Source organism: Hemiscyllium ocellatum, chromosome 3 (genome assembly GCF_020745735.1).
Source record: "Hemiscyllium ocellatum isolate sHemOce1 chromosome 3, sHemOce1.pat.X.cur, whole genome shotgun sequence".
Lineage (NCBI taxonomy): Eukaryota > Metazoa > Chordata > Chondrichthyes > Orectolobiformes > Hemiscylliidae > Hemiscyllium > Hemiscyllium ocellatum.
In genome coordinates this window covers 45,760,017-45,785,531 of record NC_083403.1, presented here as the reverse complement: position 1 = coordinate 45,785,531, position 25,515 = coordinate 45,760,017, and the positions used below count along the sequence as shown (strand labels likewise).

The 25,515-nt window shown below is 39.1% G+C and overlaps 1 protein-coding gene across 2 annotated transcripts in view; it reads left to right on the top strand.

Moving 5' to 3' along the window:
• The window catches only part of rngtt (RNA guanylyltransferase and 5'-phosphatase), a 420,807-nt gene that overhangs the window by 58,547 nt on the left and 336,745 nt on the right, over positions 1-25,515 (top strand). For both annotated transcript variants that reach the window (XM_060856948.1, XM_060856941.1), the window contains exons 5-8: positions 2,305-2,380; positions 4,917-5,166; positions 5,796-5,905; positions 12,055-12,156. In XM_060856948.1, the coding sequence (XP_060712931.1) occupies positions 2,305-2,380; positions 4,917-5,166; positions 5,796-5,905; positions 12,055-12,156 (538 nt within the window). The remainder of the gene's footprint in view (positions 1-2,304; positions 2,381-4,916; positions 5,167-5,795; positions 5,906-12,054; positions 12,157-25,515) is intronic.

Genomic DNA, 25,515 nt, shown 5'->3' with positions numbered 1-25,515 from the left:
CCAGCTGAGTGATCGATAACATCAATAGAAATCTGTTGGAAAGACATCTTGGCTGTTGCCACAGAAACAACAGAATTGGCATTCACCATCCCTGAATGTGTTTTATGTTGGATATCTTAAGTACATTTTGAGCTATCTTAAGATATAAAAGTATATTAACCCTTTTTGAATCCTGCATCACATTTTTATGAATTGTGTTGAATTAGTATTATATATTGGCCTGTGGTGTTGAAGGCACTGAATCGCAACCACATATTCTGTTAACTATTCAGTTCAAACAACATTTTTGGGAAAAACTATTTGCCTTGCCTTGTTCTCACTGTGCCTTCTTCCTACTGTCTCCTTTTCTCACACTGCCTTCTCTCAGTCCGTCTTTTACTCTGTTATACTTTTTCCTCATCAGTTTTCTACCTGTCTGTCCTGCCCTTAGCCTGCCCCACCCAAAGCTTCTTTTTAACTTGCTTGCTCTGTTTCATCCGACTCCTTTACTCTTTTGCGCCATTCGCTTCACCTGGGTGGCAATGTGTCTCAGTGGCTAGCACTGCTGCCTCACAGCACCAGGAGAAGGTCGATCCCACCCTCAAGTGACTGTGCAAACTCCATACAGACATTCTTCCCATGTCTGTATGGGTTTCCTACAGGTGCTCCGTTTCCTCTCACAGTCCAAAGATGTGCAGGCAAGGTGGATTAGTCATGGGAAATGCGGGGTTTACAGCGATTGGATAAGCGGGGTGAGTCTTTGGCTGGGATTCTGTTTGGACAGTTGGTGTGGACTTGATGGGCTGAATGACCTGCTTCCATGCTGTATTGATTCTATGATTCTTTGTTGCTTGTTCCCTGCCTTCTGCGTCTCGATTCCTGCTTTCCCCCACCCACCTCTGTGTGTCTCTAGATGTTTGTTGCCCAACCCCCACCCCATTAGATTTAAAATTTGTTCTGAGCTTTGGATTTGTATTTCATTTCTGCTGAAGATGTTATCAGCACAATGTTGATGTTGAAGGGAAATTGATCATTTCATGTTGTGGTAGAAACTATTTTCCTTTTTAAGTGCTCTGTTATGCTGTGGAATGAAAATGACAGTTGCAAATCTTGGTTTTAATATCATTTTTGTACACGTATTTGCCGAAGACAAACAACTGCAACAAAATATAAATCCTAATTATTAGCTGCCACAAGTTAATAGTAGACAAATTATTCTTTATCTTGATGACCAGTGAGCTGATAACAAAAAATAATTTAATCTCATTAGTAATTGTGATCACTATGAATTATGATCACTAAGTACTCAGTAAAGGTAACTTTTAAATGTTTTTCTTTAAAATGATTTGCTATCTTTATGCTCTGTATAAAGGCTTATGCATTAGGCTGAGAGATTACTGGATAGGTAAAATTACTATGTTTTTTTTTATTCACTGGTTTCTTTATATTTCCTACCTTACTCTCCCAATATTCTTCCTTTCTTTAGTATGTTAGGAGAGCTATGTGAAAGAGAATTGCCCAATTCTTAGTGAAATTTCTCAGATTAAGGCTGTACAATGACTCCTTGCAAAATTTTTTTTCCAGTTTCTATTTATGTTTCCTGGTTTACAATATAAGTCGTGACTTCACATATTTTGATTATGCACTAACTTCTTTACATTTTATTTTGTTTACACTAATGTTCTCCTTTTCTTTGGAGTGTGAATCCATGAATAATAATGTCTTAAGATAAAAATCACACAACACCAGGTTGTTGTCTGACAGGTTTATTTGGAAGCACTGGTTTTTGGAGTGCTGCTCCTTTCACAATGTTTTCACAACCACCTGATGAAGGAGCAGTGCTCAGAAAGCTAGTGCTTCCAAATAAACCTGGTGGACTCCTACCTAATGTTGTGTGATTTTGTACACTCCATTCCAACATTCCAAATCATGAATAATGATCACTGTCTGGTATCTCTGGTGGCCTGTCTTCATTTATTTAGTATTAGCAGATTTTACGATTATGAGACATTGCGAAGAAATGCCATCCAGTCCTTGTACAAAGATCACCGCGTGAGTTCCCAACAGAGAAATAGGCCGTTAAACCTTGGCTGATTATCCTTATCCTTGTCATGCAGGTGGCATAGATCTATTTAGCACCTGTGCAGCATTCTAAGCTGAGATCTACCTGCTGCCCATTGGATCCACCACTGGACTGTTTGAGGAACTGTGTTTTACTTGGGCAAATATCTAAATTCTGTTCATGTACTGAAAAGCTTTACAAATGGAGGTTTCAACAAAAAAAATAAATTCTTACTTTTTTTAATATAAATCTGTGTTTTGCAGGAGTACACTGTACCCATGGCTTCAATCGAACTGGGTTCCTTATTTGTGCTTACTTGGTGGAGAAGATGGATTGGAGGTAGTTGAATTTCATAATTTAAAATGTATTCCAAATTATCAACAGATCTATGCAAAAGAAGTTTCCTTATTCATGTAAGCTCTCAATTTTCTGGGTGACTCCTCGCAAGTGTTTGCATGTATTTTGCTTCTTTTTATATGCCACAGTTCAAACGTTTCTAAAAGGAGAGCATTGCTTTTCGTCTTATACTTGTCAGGACTGGAACATAGAAACAGACAGACTTGGAAGGTCAACACCAATTTGTACAGCATGTGAAGAGATTAGGGCATCATTGGTAGGGACTTGCAGCTGGAACAGTTAACTGTTGATCTTGTTTCTCAGTCCAGGTAGACTTCAATTGATCAGGAGGATGAAGCTGAGACTGGCAGTCTCCATGAATCTTTCACAATTAAAAAAGTACAATATATGTGCAGATTCTTTGTGTCTACATTAAACAGGGATCTTTGTGTTAATATGCTTCATGCCAAACACATCCAAATGAAACTGAGAGCCCAATTGCCAATCTTAAATTAGATTCTGATGTAACTTTTAGCACAGACATTTTCACTACATGTTGGCCAATAGCAGAATTGCATGTAATGTTGGACATGGTGATCTGAGGCTTGTGGGTATGAGCTTGTTGAGCACAGTCAGATGCTGTTCACTGCAAATGAAAAGTGGAATGTTTCATACAGTCTGCTATTGGTTTGGATATACGGCCTACATAACTGATGTGGCAAAATGCTGATAAGTCCCCGATAAAAAGGGTTTGAATCTTTGGATTTAAAGGAGGTCATTACAGATATAGTTGATGCATTGATAGTAATGTTCCAAGAATCCGTAGATTCTGGAAAAGTTCCAGAGGATTGGAAAACTGCTAATGTAGCAGCCTTTTTCAAAAAGAAATGGAGACAAAACCAAGTAACTGTAGACCATTTTTAAACATCTGTTGTTGGGTGGATGTTGCAATCTTTTCTAAAAGATGTTATAACAGAGCATTTAGAAACTTATAATATATTCAAGTGAAGTCAGTGTGGCTTCATGAAGGAGAAATCATGCCTGATGAATTTACTGCACTTTTGAGGAGGTAATAAGCATGATAGATAAAAGGTAACCAGTAGATATAATATATTTGGATTTCCTGAACGCATTTGATAAGGAATAGCTCCTAATGTTCTTGAGAAATAACCCATTGTGTTGGTGGTGTTGTAATATCATTGAGAGAGGATGGGCGAGTTTGGTAGAATTGGGATAAAAGGAGCAATTTCATGCTGACAACCTGTAACTTGTGGACTGTAACAGGGATCAATGTTGGAGCCACAATTATTTACAATATGTAGTAGTAACATGGATGTAGAAAATGAATGTACTATTGCCAAGTTTGTGGGTGATAAAAAGCTAGGTGGCAAGGGAAGTAAGAAGGATGACACAAGGAGTCTATAGAGAGATCTAAATGGTTTATAAGTGGTAAAAAGGCTTATTGTTTTGTGTTCCAATTCTTCTTCCCTTAAAACTTTATTTGAATTCCTTCCTCAGTTTGTGCAGTAATAGATTGATACCCCAGAGTTTGTACTTATGGCTGTTTTAGAAAAAAAATTAAATTAAATGAATTCTGTTAAAACATGTCTGGTAAGATTTCCAAACAAAAAATGCCTTTATAGTCACCTCTGTGTGAAATAATACCTAATGTTTCAACATAACTGCTGCAAGATAAAGCTTTCTACTCAAAAGTTAGATACTTTGGAGTTTTAGAAATACATTATGCCAATTTTAGACATTGTGCAATTTGGGGCACAAAATAAGTTTTCATTTTTTTGAACTCACATTTGGGGCTACTTTTGATTGTTGGGCGCTGCATTTCACTCTCTCTAAATCCCCTCATTAACTGATGCAATCATGCAGTAACGTTACTTTCTATGTTTATGGTGATGTATAAGTTATTGGAACTTACACAGAATTCTGAATTAGAAAAAATCATCAATATTCTCAGTTATTAACCGTGTTTTACTTTAAAGCCATATGGCTGAAGGCATTTATTAATTTTCTACATAGCTTAGTTTCTTTTTGAAAATAATTGCCAGATACCTCTACAGCATAAAAAGCCATTAGGCTGACTACACACAACTCAAATTGGTGAAGTCACATTGAATGTGTTTCCGACACATCTTCACAAAATTGGATGATTTTAAACAGACAGTTATAATTCTTTTAAATGCAACTCCGACCTCAATCTTAGATATAAACTTAGTACCAGTTGACTGTTTACTACAATAGAAATTTCTACAGTATTCCTTCTTGGTTAGCTGTGAAACAAATGAAGTCTTAAACACAGGATACCATGTTGATTTGTGAGTAATTCATTACCTTGGTGATATCAAGTATTCTAGCTGTGTGTTCCTTTTGTTGTCAAGAATTTTGGAGAATGAGATCAACTCTTGTTCTAATTTATGAAGATCTTTTAGAGCGTGATGGGATTGAAATTTGATTGCAAGTTTATTTATTTTAAGCTCACTGTCTTACACAAGACAAGTGACTGTTGTACTTTTTCGTTATTTAGTATTGAAGCAGCTGTCGCTACTTTTGCTCAGGCCAGACCTCCTGGCATTTATAAAGGGGAATACCTGCAAGAGCTTTTTAGTCGCTATGGTGAGGTTGAAGATGCTCCTCCTCCACCAGAAAGGCCAGATTGGTGCTTTGAGGATGACGATGAAAATGTTGATGATGACGGATGTAGAATCAGTAAAGACTCGGAACCTGGGTCTTCAGGTTACAACCCGTGCAAAAGGAGGAAAGAGCGAATTAAATTGGTAAGAATCTGATTGCAAGGATTTGGAGAGGAGTATTAAGGCCAATCAAAATTAAATATATCCATTTATAATGCTTACATCACCATAATTTGTTACATATTTTCTCCATTATTCATTATAGCCCTACTAAATTAATCAATAAGTTTGAAGTTTGCTTTAAACAGGTGAAATCCGAGTAGAAGAAAACCCAGATTAAGGAAATAGATTTTAGCTCATCAAGATCATCCATTTTCCACTTGGAATTTGTATCTTAAATGCTACAGAAACATTTGGTTGCTTGAGTGGTTTGTATATCTTAATAGTTCATCCAAGGTAAATGGTCCAAAATGCTAGACAAACTGCCTTTGCATTATTGATGAATGAACATTAAATGCAGTTCAATATTGCAAAAATGACCCTATCAGTAGTTCTAATCTAAACAATACATCAGTTAGGTAAAGGATTGGTTAAATCTGACCCTTCTCAGCCTCCATCTCCAATCTTGTGTAATGTAGAGCTCATAAAGTTAGCTTGTGTTCTAGTAGATGCCTTGAAAAGTTTATGTAAAATGGGGTAAAATTAATCTAATCCAACTGGCAGGAATCTGATAAGATTAATTTGAGCAATTTCTTGTTTAATTTTGTCAAAAGGGAGCAATTTTTCTGGAAGGCTTGCATGTTAAAGGAGTGACACAAATGACAATTCCATCCAAGTTATCAGAGATCCAAAGAAAATGTCAGCAGTACTGTGGATGGGAAAGGTGAGTGACTTTCTTTTGTGGGCAACTTTATCTATTGTAGAATAAAAACATGAAATACTGAAAATTCATAGCAGGTCTAATAGCATATGTGGAGAGAAGCAGAGTTACCTACTTCTAAATTAAGGTCTACTGTTTTTGTTTTTAATTTCAAATTGCCAGCATCTCTATTTTGCTTTTGTATTTCATGTAACCCTGAATTAGTGAGCTTTCCCTCTGGCATTAATGATCCAGATAAATAGTTTTGTTTCAATTGTTCGTAATTAATCTGTTACTATGGTCGTTTGAAGTTTTCATTACGTAAGTATTCAGCATTTAAAAATCACTGGTGAGGAATTATTTCATGGAACCTCTATGACCAAGCAATGTCTTAGACTGCAGTCCACTTGCAAGGAAGCTTTTTGCAAAAACTTTTGTGTTAGTTAGGAGATTATGTTCCTTGCACTTGCTCAATGAAGAAATGTTCAACAGTGTTAGCCATTATAATTACTGTCTAGATCATCGGTTATGGTTGCATGTGGAAAATGTATAAACTACTGTTTAATAGACTGAGGTGACAATAGAAATAAAATGGTAAATGTATCAATATAAAACTATTCAGAAGCTTCAATTGCATCTTTGGAGGTAGCAGGGCTAATGTTTTAGGTAGTGATAACCTTTCATTGGAAATGAAGAAAGAAATGACTTGAGTTTTGATAAAGTGGAAAGGGGGAGGCTTTGGAAGAACAAAGAGGAAGGTCTATGATAGGTTGAAGGCAGAAGAGAACGTTTAATGCCAAAATGTTTCTTCGTACAGAAACCAAAGGGGATTATAATGGATAATGTAACAAAACAAGTGATGTGTTCAGTGGACATGTGAACAGCTGTGTGAATACAATGTGATGGAAAGAGAAACAAGTGAGGCAAAACCAAATTAGCCATTTGCGCCTTTTATGGGCACCACAAATTAACAACAAAAAAAAATACACGTGCTGGATATCTGACATTAAAACAAATGCTTGAAGTACTTTGGCTTGTGAACAACTATGGGAAGAGAACCAGCATTACTTTTTGAATTGAATATAATATATTCAACGCTGTGGGCTTTTCGAAATCGAGTGCCTTTGAAATGGGGAGTTGGGGTTGGAAGAACAAAAGGCTATATCTGGGTTTGGGTAGAAAGGGTGAGAGATTAAATTACACTGAACATACCATGGAACAAAAGGCAAAAGGAACATTTAAAAAAATCATTCATGGGATATGGGTGTCACTAGCTAAACAAGCATGTATTATCAATCCATAATTATCTAGAGGGCAATTCAGAGACAACCACAGTGCTATGGGTCTGGAGTCACATGTAGGTCAGACAGGGTAGAGATGATAGATTCCATTCCCCAAAGGACATTAAAGAAGCATTTAGGTTTTTCTTGAGAATTGACAGTGACTTCGTGGTCATCATTAGATTATTATATCCAGATTTTTATTGAATTCTAATTCCCCCACCTGCAGAATTCAATACCCAGGTAACCAAAACATTATCTGGGTCTCTGGTTTAATAGACTAGCGATAACACCACTGGGCCATCGCCTACCTGGTTGTAGTAATGGTTGAAGTAAAGAAAGAAAGCACCAATTTCAGGCAATGGGCTCTGGACCCCATTTTGGTTATTTGCTTGGCTGTTAGCCAACTGAAATCTAGTTTTTCATGTTCCTCTTGTTTTCAGTCAGAGCTGTTAATTATGCTACCAATCACACACACTTAGGACCAATGCTTTGTTAGTTTACTATGACTATTACCATTCCTTTTGCTATTTGTTACATGACATTTTATCATTTGATCTCCCCCACTGTCAGTTCTATCCCACATTTTCCTTTTTCTTCTTCCTTTCACCACCCAAAAGACCTGAAGAAACGGTTATTTTATTCTCTCTTCCAAAATGAACAACTTTGCATTTTCCTACATTATAATTTTTGCCGCCACTTATTTAACCTTTCAGAATCTCTCTGTAAACTGTTTGTGTTCCTCTCGCAATCTGTCTTAACACAGAACATCTGTGTCATCTGCAAATTTGGTTAGAGTACATTCACTTCCTTCTTCCAAGTTCTAATTATTTATTGTAAACAATTGTGGTCCCACCACTGATCTCTCCATTGGTCATAGATAACATATCTGAAAATTAACCTCTAACCCATTCACCATTTCCTGCCTGTAGCCTGTTGTCTATCAATGCATCGTCCTACTCCATCACAGTGGGCTCTTATGATGTAACCTTTTGTGAGGTACCTTGTCAGGTGCCTTCTGAAACTCCAAATACAACATCTCTACAGGTTCCCCTCTATTGATTTTGAGAGTTTCTCGAAAGACTTAAATAAAAAGTCAGACACATCTCCCTTTTTATGAAACCATGCTGACTTTGCTTGATTTAGATTATGATTTTTCAAGTGTTTTGTTATTACTTCCTTAATAGTTGATTACAGTGTTTTTCTAACATTTATTATTTGGCTGATCAGCTTATTGTTACTTGCTTTGTCTTTCCTTCCCTTCTAAGTAGTTTTCCTATCCTTTGGTAATTCTTGAGCATCCAAGGAGTTTAGGAAATTTATGACCAATGTGTCCACTGTCAGTGTAGCTACCTGTTTTAAGGTCCTAAGATACAAACCATTAGGATCAGGGGACTTGCATGTCTTTAGCCCTATTAGTTTTTCCAGTCCTACTTCTCTAGAGATGATAATGGTAGTCAATCCTTCCCCCATATTCTTTAGTTTTTATGGGATATTTGCAGTATCTTACACCTAACTGGTGCAAAAGACCTGTTTTAACTGCTCTGCCGTTTCCTTGTCATGGTGTCATATGGAATGGAAATAAATTCTTCAGTCCAACTCGTCTACGATGAACAGACATCACAGTGTGACCTAGTCCTGTTTGCTAGCATTTGACCCATGTTCCTCCTAATCCTTCCTGTTCATATACCCATTCAGATGCCTTTTGAATGTTATAACTGTATCAGCCTCCACCACTTCCTCTGGCAGCTCTTTCCACACATGCACCACCTTTTGTGTGAAATGTTACTGCTCTGGTCCCTTTTAAATGTTTCTCCTCTTACCCTAAACCTATGCTGTCTAGTTTTGGACTCCTCACTGTAGGAAAAGACCTTGTCTATTCATCTTATTCATACACTCTCTTGATTTTATGAACCTTGTTAAGGTCACCCACCAGCCTCTGATGTCCCGGGGAGAAAAGTTCCAGCCCATTCAGCCTCTTCCTATAACTCAAACCCTCTAGTTTTGGCAATATCCTTGTAAATCCTTTCTGCACCCTCTCAGGTTTAACAAGATCCTCCCTACAGAAGGGCAACCAGAGTTGTACCCAATATTCTAAAAGCGGCTTCACCAATGATCCTGTCCTGCTACAACATGACATCCCAACTCTTCTACTCAGTGTTCTGACCAAGAAAGGCAAGTGTGCCCACGCCACTTTCATCACCCTGTCTATCTGTGATTCCAGTTTTAAGGAGCAATACACCTGCACCACTAGCGGTCTTTGTTTGGCGACACTCCCCACAGCCCAACCATTTATTGTATAAGTTCTGCCCTGGTTTGCTGTACCAAAATGCAATACCTGTCACTCTTCAGCCTGCTTAAACCTGGGATTTTATGATTTTGAGATGAGAGTGTGAAAAATTTGAGCCCTAGTTGTTCCAGAATCTAGTCTCCCTCGATTCATTTCCTAAGGGAGTTTATGTTAGAGAGTGGTGCTGGAAAAGCAAGCAGGTCAGGCAGCATCTGAGGAGCAGGACAATTGACGTTTTGGGCAAAAGCCCTTCATCAGGAATAGAGGCAGGGAGCCTCCAGGGTGGAGAAATGTCGAAGATCTGCATAATTCTGTTTTTTGGCTAGAGTTTTAAGCATTTATGGAATGTGGTTGTCACTGGCTTGGCCAGCTTTTATTGTCCATCCCTAATTGCCCAGATGACAGCCATATTGTTGCATATAGGTCAGAACTGTTGAAGGTGACAGATTTACTTCCTTAGTGATCAAAAATGTTTTTTTTTACAATGATAATAACATGATGGCCATTTAGTTACGCTTTTTAATTGCAGATTTTTAAAAATTCAGAATTCACCATCTGCCATGATGGCATTCAAATTTATGCTCCAGAGCGTTAGCCTGGGGTTCTTGATTACTAATCCAGTGATATTATCATTGAACTACAACCTCCCCAAATGCAAAGTTAATGGGGAGGTTCCCTTTACTTTATTTCTTTCTCTACTCTTTAGTGTTGTACCAGATAGCTTAAGTGTAGCCATTCGTGCCCTATTTGATGTAGATTTTGTTTTCTTATTTTACCCATTATACCCTTTAGGTTTTGTATCATGCAACCTTTTGTTATTTAATCTCTTCTGTCCTCCCCTTTATCGCAGAACTTTTTTGTTCTTCATTTAGATTCTCCCTCCTTCACCTTACTCAAAACACAATACACTTTTCACTTTAATATAATATATTTCACTAAAATATGCAGATGATGGAAACCTGAAACAAATGCTGAATAAACTCAACCTTTATGGTGAGAGGAACAGAGTTAATGTTTCGAGTCTGATGTGACTCTTCAGAACTTCCTTCCTCAGTTTTGATGAAGGGTGATCACAACTTGAAACGTTTGTCATCATTTACTGACAAAAAAAGCTGCAGGTGCTGGAATCCAAAGTAGACATGCAGGAGGCTGGAATAACACAGCAAGCCAGGCAGCATCAGCAGATGGAGAAGCCAACGTTTTGCGTGACTATCTGACCTGCTGAGTGTTTCCAGTATTTTCTGTTTTTATTTCAGATTTCTAGTATCTGCAGTATTTTGCCTTTGTAAGATAATAAAGATGGTCTAACTGCACTATGTTGGGTAAAGTTTTTACTTGCTATCTAATTGATTTAAAAGGGGTATCAGTTATTTATGTACTGGGGAACTTCAATTATCCAAACGAGATGGACGAGCGCTATCTTGTTCAGATAATTGGTTATTCGGTTAATCGATTAAATGCGGAGTTTAAAAATTCTGCTTTCCATTCAGGAGATTACAGAAGGCACACAGCGTGTGAGACCCCCCCACCCCCAACCCCGTCCAACACTGCCCCCCACTTCCAACATCATCCCCCTGACCAACCCCCACCTCCAACATCACCCCCTTGATACCGCCCCCACCCCAACCCCGTCCAACACTGTCCCCACCTCCAACATCAACCCCCAACACCGTGCCCGCACCACCCAAACCCGTCCAACGCTGACCCCCATCTCCAACGTCACCCCTCTGACACCGACCCACCCCCACCCCCAACCCCCTCCAACACTGTCCCCCCACCTCCAACACTGTCCCCCAACCTCCAACACCGCCCCCCCACCCCTGAACCCCATCCAACACTGTCCCCAACCTCCAGCATCACCCCCATCCCCCAACCCTATCCAACACTGCTCCCCAACCGTCCAACACCACCCCCCGCCCTCAACCCTGTCCAACACCACCTCCCATCCCCCCAACCATATCCAACTCCTCCACCCCCAACCATGTCCAACATCTCCCCCTAACCCCTAGCCCAGTCCAACCCTCCCCCTGCCACCCAACCCCAGCGAACATGGACCCCCCCCCCGCCCTGTCCAGCACTGGCCCCAGGTACGCCCATCTGTAGAACTCCAGGGAAAATGTGGGGAGAGAGAAAGGGCAGGAGTCAGTCATTTGGAGACAGTGCCTGTTTAATCACTGTAAACGAAAGATGCGATCACTGTTGGAAACACATCTTTGATGTAATGTTTCTATCGGGATCTTGAGATCTCCTTTGGATAATCTAATTTTCGGATAATTGGTATTCGAATAATCGAGGTTCCTCTTACAGAGATATGTACTTGTTTAACTTGTTGTCTAAATTGTTAGTTTGCTTTTCTTCATGCTAACAATGAGAGCTGTTTGAAATGGTGGAAAATTTGAATTTCTGTTGCTTTTTTTTCCTCTATAACATATACGATCTAAGGAGCGAAATGTAATCCTGAAGTGGTGGATCTTTGACACACTGAGAATGGCCTTTAAGAATGAATTGTACTTAAGGTGTTGCTTCCCAAGATCAAACTGTAAGATGCATATGTTTGGCATTTTTTTTCTATCTGTCTGGTAACAGAACTTCTGTTAATCCAGGGCAGGATTTCCTGGAGCCCAGCCTGTTTCCATGGATAAACAGAATATTAAATTTCTCGAACAAAAGCCATATAAAGTCAGCTGGAAAGCAGATGGGGTACGGTGAGTATTTGTTTGCTTTGAGATTTTCAAATCATTTGGATTTGAAACCGTAACTTGCTGTTCTTTTTTGCTTATAGGTTCCATATCATTGTAACAATATGAAGAGCCATTGCAATATCTTGAACATTTTAATTGTCTTGCAAGCATTGCATGTTATATTTTAAATTTATTTAGAGTATAAAAATAACTTATTCTGGTGTTGACTATTTCTTAATTCAACTAACCTTTATTATGACCAATTGAAGAGGGATAGGATGTCTCTCCTCTTTTCCCAATCTTTGTTTGCCCTCACCAGGCTCTTTTTTAAAAAAAAGGATATGCTTGTTAATTCAGTGAATGCTTAAGTGTTTATATGTTGTGACAATATAAGATCCAAATAGACAGGTTTCGTTCTGAAACAAAGACAGAAATTGCTGGAAAAGCTCAGCAGGTCTGGAAGCATCTGTGGAGAGAAATTGGAGTTAATGTTTCTGGTCTGGTGTCTTGTTTCTGAGGAAGAGTCACCGGACCTGAAACATTAACTCTGATTTCTCTTCACAGATTCTACTGGGGATTTCCAGCAATTTCTATTTTGTTTCTGATTTACAACATCCGCAGTTCTTTCGGTTTTTATTTGAGTTTCCTTTTGATATTTTGTAAAAATGAACATGATTGTTTTTTAAGTTCATTTAACCTGGTTTAAGATATTAAAATGACCTAATTTAGAGTCTTGAAGTTCTTACAGATGTTCCAAGTTCAAGCACAAATAGTCTACCTTCCCACTTTGTAATCTAAGAAATTTAAAGGGTATAGAACTTTTGAAGGTTGATGTGACTGATATTAGACATTTTACTGAGTGAGGCATCATGGCAGTTTAAAGAGGTATGGATGGTTTATCTGTTATTTTGAAGCTGGCTGCTGTGTTGTTATTTTAAAATTTCTATTGATGGCATATAGTAAGTTTTTTTTTAAAAAAACAGGGTTTGAAACTTGCAAGTTGTTTGGAGAGTGACCAGCACATGGTTGAAAATTCTTTAGTGTCAAATGCTTGTGTCAGTTTGCAAAGAAAATAAACACAGCGTTAGCTGGTTTGTCACATTGCCCATGCATCTACCTCTAAATAATGTGGTATAACGTTTAGGTGTCTGGCTCAGTTGATCAAGGGTTACTGGGCTTGAAATATTAACCCTGCTTTTCTCTCCACAGATGCTAAGAGACTTGCTGGATTTCCTCAGCCCTTTGGTTTTGTTTCGCCTCCTTGATAAGATTATATCCAGACTTATCCAATCATAGCCAGAATACTGTTGTCTAAGTGATTATGTTTAACAGTTTATATCCACCCAGTTAAATATCCAGCTGTCTGGATGCTTTGCAGATGGTTTAGGAGATGGGCCCAATTTGTAGTCTATCAAGGCATTTGTTTCTGGTGAAGATTTGTAGATAAGTATGTGCCATTTAATGGTCTTGGAGTATAGATACAGTGTAGAGGCATAATAAGGTATAGTGATTAAGTCACTGAAATGTGGCTTTAGTCTTTCTTAATATTGTGATGATGGGTTCCATCCAGCAAATTTATAAAGTCATTTTTCAAAAAACATGGTTTTACTTCACATTACATATAGGTAAGAAGAAAAAAAATTACCAAGCAGAAATTAGTAAAAAGCAACTAATCTTGCACTAAAAGTTAATTAATCCCCTCAATGTTCTCAGATGTTCTTTTCTGATTTTCTTGATATTGTTCTTTCCTCAGCTAACTGACTATAAAATGTTAAATGGAAAACATGGTTATGAAACCAACCTAGCTTTCTTCTGGGTAAAGTGCATGACCACCTTTCTTTCCTGGCAAGCCTAATTTTCATGGATGTGGATACTGGGATAGGAGGCTGCATAAAAGGCCCAGCCATCCTTAAAGAGCACTCCAGCTAGGTAATCTTGTGTGAAAATTTGGAGTCGAGGAATCCAGTATGTGCCCTGTGAAAGGAGAGCTAACAGAACTGGGGGTGGAGAAGAGTTTGTTACAAAGGTGGTTGGAAGCAGTTGAAGGGGGATTTAGGAATTCTGGAAAAATAGTAACCTGAGAAAGATAACACTCAGGATAGTATCCAGGAATCCTGAGAAAGAGAGGTCACAGGAAAGATTAGATTCGATTAAATTCCCTACAGTGTGGAAACAGGCCCTTCGGCCCAACAAGTCCACACTGACTCTCTGAAAAAGGATCCAGGAGTTGTGAGGAAACAGCAAAGTGACCAGAAGAAAACAAGGACATGCCAAATGTAACAGAAATGAGTAAGAAAGGAAGAATCTTCCACATTACTGTGTGGCAATCACTGAGCGAAGAACTGAAGAAGAGGTTCTCAGCAGTAGATTGGTGCTACGTGCAGACTCCATGTTAACAGGGACGGGAGAAGGGATGGTGGGGAGGAGATGAGCAAGTGTTTAAGCAATCCCAAGTTGAAATGATGTTGGAGGTAGTTAAGATTAGATTAGATTACTTACAGTGTGGAAACAGGCCCTTCGGCCCAACAAGTCCACACCGACCTGCCGAAGCACAACCCATCCATACCCCTACATATACCCCTTACCTAACACTACGGGCAATTTAGCATGGCCAATTCACCTGACCCGCACATCTTTGGACTGTGGGAGGAAACCGGAGCACCCGGAGGAAACCCACGCAGACACGGGGAGAACGTGCAAACTCCACACAGTCAGTCGCCTGAGGCGGGAATCGAACCCAGGTCCCTGGCGCTGTGAGGCAGCAGTGCTAACCACTGTGCCACCGTGCCGCCTGAAAGGAGTAGAGTCCTGGAGGGAAGAGTGAAAGCCTTTTGAAGGACGATCAGAGCGTTAATGAAGCTTTTGTGACTCAGTCTGCCATTTAATATGTAGTTCATTGTGCTTGACCACAGTTTGCGGATTAATTTTTTGCTCTCATTGATTGTCGATGTTAGAGTGTCAGTTAGAATATTGCTTGATAATTCACACTTAGCCCTTTTGGCGTAAGTTAGATATTGGAAGCTATTCTACATTTTTGACTTGATATTGTAAAGTTAAAGTTTGTTAATAAGGCTTTAGATTAGATTACCTACAGTGTGGAAACAGGCCTTTCGGCCCAACAAGTCCACACCGACCTGCCAAAGCGCAACTCACCCATACCCCTACACCTAACGCTGCGGGCAATTTAGCATGGTCAATTCACCTAACCTGCACATCTTTGGACTGTGGCAGGAAACCGGAGTACCCGGAGGAAACCCACGCAGACGCGGGGAGAACGTGCAAACTCCACACAGTCAGTCACCTGAGGCGGGATTTGAATCCAGGTCTCTGTCACTGTGAGGCAGCAGTGCTAACCACTGTGCCAGCGTGCGATGTGGAATTCCCAAGCTTTTCAAATAAATTTTAAACAAAAGTTTACTGATCTGTAATCATAACCAAATTTGGTTCTGGGTCAGGATTCTTAGAAGCACAGTTATTGAGTCATAGAGTCATGCAGCATGGAAACAGACCCTTCTGTCCAACTCAGCCATGCCGACCAAGTTTCCCAAACCAAACCAGTTCCACTTGCCTGCTTTTGGCCCATATCTTATTCATGTACCTATTGAAACATTTTTAAAATATTGTAATTATACCTGCATCTACTACTTCCTTTGGCAGTTCATTCCACATATTAACCATCCTCTATGTGAAAAAGTTGCCCCTCAGGTTCCTTTTAAATCTTTCTCCTCTCATTTTAAAAATATGCTCCCTAGTTTTGAACTCCCCCACCTTAGGGAAAGGACCTTTGCTATTCATCTTATCTGTGCCTCTCATGATTTTATAAACCTTTATAATATTACCCTTCAACTTCCTACACTCTAGTGAGAAAAGTCCCAGCCTATCCAGCCTGTCCTTATGTCTCAAACTCTCCAGTTCCAGTAACATCCTGTTAAATCTTTTCTGAACTCTCATCAATTTAATATTCTTTCTATAGCATGGTGAGCAGAACTGTACACAGCACTCCAAAAATGGTTTCACTAAAATATTGTATAATCTCAACATGACACCTCCAACTTCTATACTCAATTGTCTAAGCAATAAAGGGAAGCCTCCCACTTGCCAGTTGTCCCTTTACCTGCATATCAACTACAATCAATTTTTGAAAGTTTCTTGAGAGAAGGAGTAATTTGAAAGTCAGTGTGCGCAAGTTATAATTGCTGTGGGAAAACATTATGGGTGCAGGACAAATCTGAAGGAGAAACTAATGGTAATGGGAGTGATTGGGGAAGGAGAAGTGAGCCAGTCTTGAAGGACAACAGAATAGTTCTGTTTACTGGCAAAGAATATGGCTTAAAAATGAGAAATTTTGGCATATTTTATTTCTGGATGCATTAAATTTGAAGCAAATTGCATTCTTGTGTTTTACTGCTGACTGAAAGTGCCCTGAAGACAAGCATAAATAGCCCAATAATAGCAGTGAAAGGTAGAGGAGGTATTTGACGTCTGGTCCAGAGACATGATCTTGATTCTATGATAACTGATCGTCACATTTGCCTATACTCAATGGTTATGTTTCACCAGATCTTAATTATTATTGGCTGTCATTGCGAAGCATGATGGCCATTGCCTTGTAGAATTAACTTCATACTATTTTCAGAACAGCATGGATTAATCTATGACCTAAATCATTTTTTGCCTTTAGTCTAAAGGAGTAAAATATAATCGAGGAATGGAAGGATGCAGAGAATGGTCTCAATTTTGCTCTTGGCTGTGAAAGAATTACTACTGCACCAATTGTCTGCAGAATCTTTGCAAGTTTGGCGGGAGAAGCTTATACTAATCAGATGCCTGTTCGAATGTAATGCCTTCTATAGAGGTATTTCTGAGCGAAGCAAGAAATAACTGGGGTCTTTAGCAATCTGATTGAATTATTAATCTGAGGTGTTCAGTGTTGAAAGCTGAAAGGAAAATGTCAGGAAATAAAAATTTGCTTTCCATTCTAATGCAGACAAGAAGCAAAAGCGTGAGGTATATGTGTGAGAGATAAAAGAAAAGATTGGAAAAAATTTAGATATCTGTGGTATTGTTTTTCTTCGAACATGAGACTTGTAAAACAAGGTAGTGCCATGAAGGTTATTCCATAGTAATTATCACACATTACAGCTTTTAAAACATCTTTCCGAAATGTGGCAACTTAACAATTTCATCTTTTAGTGCACAACTAGTAGGCAATTACATACCAGTTCCATTTGCGTACATATTTATACAATAGGGTTTCTTGACAGCACCTTGTGAATGTCGCAAGTTCAACTGTGCATGTGCAAGCACCAGAAAACAGAAATTTAATCTTATAGTAATGACATGGTCATGGCAATAGTCTTGGCTATTCGTATTGTAACCGCACTCATTTTGTTTATTGTTTGAATTGTGGACTTCCTTTTCAAAAAGGAAAAATCACGTTTAATTTGTATTTAAAGTTTTGCTTGGAATTTTCAGTCTGGAACGTTTCCAATGAGGGTAATGTTTGACAGGGGAGAAAATGTTTGAAGTAAAAATTCCAGTGATAACAATCTGATGATTGTGGTTTAACAGCTGCCAGAGGAAATGGTGGAGGTTGGTACAATTGCAGCATTTTAAAAGGCATCAGGATGGCTATATGAATGAGAAGGTTTTGGAAGGATATGGGCCGGGTGTTGGTAGGTGGGACTGTATTGGGTTGGGATATCTGGTCGGCGTGGACAAATTGGTCTGAAGGGTCTGTTTCCGTGATGTACAACTCTATGATTCTGTGACCAATCTTGCATTTGGGGAATCTGATCAAATGATATTAACTGCTTTAAAATTGTTCAGTTTTAATTATAGAAAAATAATCAATGTTGGTAATCTGTGATCCTGAATCTTCTGGCTAGCAGAAATGGCAAGTTTTACAAAGTGCGTGCCCTTCCAGTGGGCATATGAAAATCTAATTTGATGGATGACTTTTTTTGCTCACAAGTCCCCTGTTGCTGCTGCTAAGTGATTGCCAGTTGATTGTTTTGTCTGTTATCTGAGAATCTGTGTATTTTTACTTTTTTTTTCTGGCAAGTTTAGAATGACCCTGATGTAGATATTGCAATACTCTACAGCTATATACCTGCTAACATTTCTGTGGGAATTGCTTTGGCCATTTCCACAGTAGAAATCAGGTTCTGTACCAACCTTCAGTTCCTTCTTGTAACCATGTATGTCTTCTTTGTATGTCCAGGATTATGTTTGAATAGTCACTGAAAACATGTTTGGTGTACTTTGTGATGAGGAGACCGGGTGAGCAGAAAAATTAATGTATTTCTAGAACGATGGAGAGATTGGGTAGCTATGTCTGTTGCTCTAAAGTGGGAGAGACAAACCATTTCTGAGTAGCCTCTGTTTTCCTGAGATTTTAATGCTGATTATAGCACATCTTCTCACTCAACTCACTGAAGATTGTTAAAATTAATGTTTTTACCCTCATGTTAGTCTGTATGTCCGCAAACAGGATAGCTAAAAACCTAATGAATATATCTTGGGGAAGTCGATGGCCTACTGATATTAATCACTAGACTATTAATCCAGCGACCCCGGTAATGATCAGGGAACCTGCATTCAAATCCCACTATAGCAGATGGTGGAGTTTGAATTCAATAAAAGTCTGGAATCAAGAACCCAATGGTGACCATGAAACTATTGCCGATCGGTGATTTGTTAATGTTCTTTTGTCACTTTTGGGCAATTAAGGATGGGCAATAAATGCAGCTTGGCCAGCAATGGCCACGTGAATGAACAAAAATAAATAAAACTTGGTACAAAGATGACCTAAGTAAGGAATAAATTTTGGTGAGAATGTGGATTTGGGATGCAAATCCTAGAATTTAAGAATCTGTTAGTATTGGGAGTCAGGGCAAATGATTTTTTTTCTCTATCATTATGTTTTGGGTTACTTTATTTATTGGTCAGCACACTTAGAAATGTTGCGTTGTAGTGAAAAGTGAAAGCTGGGGTCCAAGCACTGATCCTTGTGCTACCTCACAAGTCACTGCCTACCACTCAGAAAAAGTTTCATTTATTCGCACAGTTTCTTATCTGTTGACCAATTCTTGATACATGCCAATATCTTACCCCCATGTGCTTAAACTTTTCCCACTAACTGCTTATGAAGTACTGTTATCAAAAATCTTCTGCAAAATCCAAAATACACTATATTAATTGGTTCTGCTTTGCCAATTCTTCTAGTTAGATTTTCAAAAAAACTCCAGATTTCTTAAAGTCTTTGTTAAATATGATTTGCTTTTCATAAACGCCTTCTGGTTTTGTCCAATTCTGTTAATTGGAGGTAGTGAGAACTGCAGATGCTGGAGAGTCAGAGTAGATAGAGAGTTGAGTTGGAAAAAGCACAGCAGGTCAAGCAGCATCAGAGGAGAAGGGGTTCGACGTTTCATGTCGGTACCTTCATCAGGACTAGGGGTAGGGAAGGGGCTGTGAAGTAAGTAGAGAGAGGAGGTTGAGGTTGGGGGAAAGGTAGGTGAGACAGTAAGAAGTGGATGCAGATAAGAAGTGGCTGGGATTGGTCAGTGGGAGGAGTGAAGTAGATAGGTGAGAAGGAAGATGGACAGGTAGGGTCAGATTAAAGGGGCAGGGTGGGGTGGGAGAGCTAGGCCTCAGTTGAGGTTGGGGATGAGGAGATTTGGAAGTTGGTGAATTCGATGTTAAGGTTGTGAGTATGGTTGTAAGATCCCGAGGCAGAAGATGAGGTGTTCCTCTTCCAGTTTCCTTATGGTCTTGTGTTGACTGTGGAGGTGACACAGGATGGCCATGTTGTTGGAGGAGTGGGAGGGAGAGTTGAAATGGATGGTCACTGGAATGTGAGGTTGATTGGAGCATACAGACCATTAAATGTTCCCTGAAGTGCTCTGCGAGTTTGCGCTCGGTCTCCCCAATGTAGAGGAGACCACATCGAGAGCAATGGATGCAATAAATCAGATTGGAGGAAATGCATTTGAACCTTTGCTGGACTTGGAATAATTCTTTGAGGCCTTGGATGGAGGTGAGGGGATAGTTGTGGGGGCAGGTTTTGCACCTCCTGTGGCTGTAGAGGAAAGTTCTGGATGTGGAGGAGGGGTTGGTAGGCAGTGTGGTCCACCACTTCTGCCACCTACAGTCTGACCACACCACCAAAATGGTATTTCTCTTCCCATCCCTATTTGCTTTTCACTGGGCCCGTTCCCTCCGCAACTCCCACAACCCCTCCTTCACACCCAGAACATTCCCTTGCAGCCGCAGGAGGTGCAAAACCTGCCCCAGAGCTACCTCCTCATCTCTGTCCAAGGCCTCAGAATCATTCCAAATCTGGCAAAGGTTCAGGTGCATTCCTGCCAACCTAATTTATTGCATTCGTTGCTCCTGATGTAGTCTCCTGCACATTGGGAGACCAAGTACAAACTCCTGGAGTGTTTCAGGGAACATTTATGGTCTGTATGCACCAATCAACCCCACCTTCTGGTTGCCATCCATTTCAAGACCCCCTCCCACTCCCCCGATGACATGTTATCCTGGGCCCCCTCCACCATCAACATAATGCCACGTGCAAACTGGAGGAAGAACATCTTATCTTCCATCTCCGGAGTTCACAACCACATGGCCTTAACATAGAATTCACCAGCTTTCGAATCTCCCCAAATCCCACCTCATCCTTAACCCAGCCCTCTCTCTCCCCGCTCTCCTACCTATCCAGCTTTCTTTGCACCAAATGCTCCACCTATCTGACCAATCACACCTACCTCCTACCTGCATCCACCCATCATCATTCTGCCCACCTTTTCCCCAATCCTGCTAATGCTTTCCAAATGTTTTGTTATCACTTTTATAGAACTCTATTGTTTTCTCCATTAATGATGTTAAGCTAACTGGTTTGTAATTTTCTTTTACCTCTCTGCCTTTCCCTTTTTAATACATTGCATGTGTCACGTTTTAATCTGTAAGAACCATTCCAAAGTCTGTAGAATTTTAAAAGAAGATAATCAATGCATCCATATTTCTAAGGCTATTTCCTTTAGTAACCTGGGATATAGATTATCAGGCCATTGTAATATGTACATCAGGCCCTTTAACCCCAATATTTCTCACCGTCATTTTCTCACATACATTGATTCCCCTCAGTTCAGAAGGTTATGGCACAGCACCTATTCAGGTGTGCTGTTTTTCATATGATGCCTCAAACTGGCTCTTTGCTTGCTCAGCAATAAGACAAAAATCCCTGCAGCAGTATTTAAGTGTGAGTAGAGTGTTCTTTTGTGTCTTGGTCCATGTTTCTCTTCCTAATAAAACAAATTCTGGTCAATCATTCAATTTGGTATTAGATTACTTACAGTGTGGAAACAGGCCCTTCGGCCCAACGAGTCCACACCGATCTGCCGAAGCGTAACGCACCCAGACCCATTCTCCTACATTTACCCCTTCACCTAACATTACGGGCAATTTAGCATGGCCAATTCACTTAACCTGCACATTTTTGGATTGTGGGAGGAAACCGGAGCACCCGGAGGAAACCCACGCAGACACAGGGAGAATGTGCAAACTCCACACAGAGAGTCGCCTGAGGCGGGAATTGAACCCGGGTCTCTGGCGCTGTGAAGCAGCAGTGCTAACCACTGTGCCACCATGCCGTCCACAATCTTTGGAAATTCTGCACAGATTGATTGTTCTTATAAATGACATTGGGTATGTTTCGAAAACAAAGAAATCTTTGGACCTTCTTGAGAACATGCTAACGTACGATATAAATGCAAGACATTTCTGTCATGATTCTCACTAAATGAAAGCCATAACAGATGTCTGCATTAATGAGACAGAAAATAGAACTTTCTATGAAGAGCAACAAATGCTTCTTATGATGCTTTAACTCAAAGCTAGTATGCTGATGACTAATATATTTATAAGAACAAATGCGTAATAAAGGCGTATGAATTTAATAGTTATTGTCTGAATGTATATCCCTAGAATAGAAAATGAAAAGAGAATGAAGAGGCCATAATTGTTCAATGAATATCAAAGGATTTGATAAAATGTGTTGTAGGTTCCACTGTCTGTGATTATGATATAGCAGGTCAATATTCATATGCTCTGTCTATTGTCATTTGATTTAATGAGAATTTTCTGTTAGAAAATTCCTTTAATTGTATGGGTGAGAAACTATTATTTTATTGATCAGGGCAGTCACATTGCTGTAACTGCATGGTTATATGTAGATGCAGTCCCTACACTGAATTACTGATTTGAGCAGTGCAATGTGTGAAGTTGTATTACAGGAAGAAAAATTGTCGGTAGAATTCGGCAGCTCAAGCGATCGACCTTTCGCTAGCTCGCAAAAGAATGACTATCAGAAAAATTTCTGAGAATACAACTGGAGTGTATAGTCTGGGAAGAATCATAGATTTAGAGAAGAAACTGAAATATAGAAAATAGGAGAAGGATTAGGCCATTCAGCCTGCAGCATCATTCAACATGATCATAGTAGATCCTCCATCTTAGTGCATATTCCTCTGCTATTGCAAAAGTTTCTGAAACCTTTATCTTTGAGAAGGCAAACTATTTCTAAGTATATTCACTGACTTCTTTAGAGCCTTTTGTGGTTGAGAGTTCCAAATGTTAACTGCTGTCTGAGCACATAAATTTCTCTTTATCAAAGTGTTAATAGCCTGCCCACATATTCTGGCCAGGGAACCATCATCTCTGCATCCAGTCAGTCCAGCTGTTTCACAATTTATAAATTTCAGTGACATCCCCTTCCAAACTCCAGTGTATACAGACACAATCAATACAATCCTCATTGGAGCATTCTAAACATGACCAACACAGTCATGTTTTTGTTTCTTTTCAAACATCTGAATTGTTTCAAGATATTGTTTAAATAACTTAGAAACATTTTGTGGTCATATTTAGGCAACATAACATAGGAGTGGGGTGGGACTATTGGATTGGGCCATTCTGAGCACTAAATTTGAATAATTCCTTTCCAAATGTGGCAAATTGAGTTGTAGGTTAGGATGCATAACAGCAGAATTATCTGAAGTAATAGCTGACATACTGTCTTTCTTAATATCTATGAGCATAGATGAATGTTATAAGAACTTACCAATTGTAACGTGGATCTCTCTGGATCGGAATAAGATTCCTGTCTCATTACTGAATGATATATAACCAACTTTGTTTTTCCATTTGACTAAATACACGCTTTAATTAAATGTCATTTTTGTCATAAAAAGCTGATGTTTTGCTGACAAGGTGGCTTAGTGCTTTGTTTGATTTAGATCCTGTGACAAGGAATGGTAGGACAGAAGTTTCCCCTTATGGTGTCCTACATGGCAAAATTCCAACTAAGCTGAGCAGCTAGGTGGGGGTTGGGGTGGAGAATAATCGGATAATAAAAAGAGAGACAGAACATAGCAGCTGAGCCAACCCATGCTGTTCATGTATATCTCCCAGCAGCTGGTTCAGGAACAGGATTGGCAGGTTGTATGCACATCTTAAGAGTGAACATTGACCAGAAGGGTCTAAAGTTAGGATCAACACATTTTCTTTTCTCCCCTGAGATGCTTTCACTAATGCAAAGTATATTAATGGATATCACCAATATTTTGAATGATATCTATCGAAATGAAAAGCGGGGATCTTTGTCGAATTGCAATTCTGAGCAAAGAAATTAAATTAGAAAATGTTATTGGAACTACTAAAATAAAGAAAACAGTCTAAAATTCACTTCTAATCTGAAGGTTACTCCAACGTTGCTGCTCTGTATTTGCTGAATGCTCAAGGTTGGTGGGAATATTACCGAACTTTCATAATCAAATTAAATTTTACTAAATGTAGCATTGTAGTTTCGAAGAAACAAAAATATCACGTGTTCAGCCATGATATTTGAAAGAAATTCCACTGCTCTTTGTTTGTGAAGATCCTGACTGTATATCTGGAGAATGTACCAAATGCAATGGTATGTTGGTAGGTGACAGGATAGCATAGCAGTATTCTAATTTTTAATAATAAAAACTGAAATGAACATGATTATTTAGGTGTCTGACAGTCTTGATTGCTAAATGTGAAACTGAACATCCTGAGCTATGGCACCTCCAAATAATGAGTTTACTATTGTATAACTGGAGAGAGTTTGATTTTTATGAACTGCAAAGTGAAAGTATCTAAGGAAGGGGTGATTCTTTAGAACTGAGATGGGGAACAATTTCTCCAGCCAGAGGGTGGTGAATCATCGCCACAGAAGGCAGCATAGGCCAAGTCATTGATTTTCTCCATCATTATTATAATCAATGTTATGGGGAAAAGACAGGAAAAAGATATCGGCCATGATCAAATGACAGAGCAGACTTAATGGGCTGAATGGCCTAATTTTGCTCCTATATCTTAGTCTTCCAGGGCAAAAGCTGGAAAGTCAGCTTGAGAATTATCAAATCCACCGTGGTCTCGTTGAATGGTGGAGCAGACTTGATGGGCTGATTAGCCTGCTCCTGCTCCTATGTCTTATGGTCTGTAGCCAAAAACCATCCAACCATCAAAATTCTTGCAGGCACAAGGTGGCTCTGTTTGACTGTGTTGCTTGAACTACAGTTTTATTGTACTTTGTACAACCCACGTCTAAATTAAATTTCAAGATTGTGAATTATTCTTCAACTTATACTGTGTATCCTTCAGTAACTGATCGAAACATCTTATCTGCTGAATTGCTTTTCATTCCATTCCTTCTATTTATGCTTTTGTAATAATTTTGTTTGACATTGAATGTTGAAAGCAGTGGCAATTTGAAAGTGAACAGAAATTTAACTTTTCACCCTTTTTTCATTGCATAATCTATTTGCATTTTGTGAAAGAAAACATTGTTTATAATGTGGGGAAGTAATTTTGAATATTTTAAGTGTTCCAAATACAAATGTTCACGTACAACAAAAAGAATGCCCTGCTTTTAGTTCAATGTTGTTTAATTTGTTAATTCAATTTTATTAGCACAAGATGAATGAGTTAGTCATTGACTTTGTTATTTAAACTGGGAAATTATAACTCTGTGACTTTGAGTCTCACTGTTATGGGAAAGCTTTCCAGGCAAGAAAATATTTTTGGTTCCTGTAGATAAGTCTTTCAGGCAGTGAATTTACACACAGAATTTTCAATGAGTGACCCATCATGTTGGTGTACAGTTGATGTACCCTATAAATGTTGAGGATGGGTGTAATCCACAATTTAAAATCAATGTATAAATAAATTTAGGTACTATGTAATAAAGTATTGAAACTTGGTGTTGGAATTAATACATTTAATGCTATTAAAGGAACAGTCAAAATTCTAGTTGCCTGGCTTAAGAGCTAATTCTAAACTTTGAGAATTCTT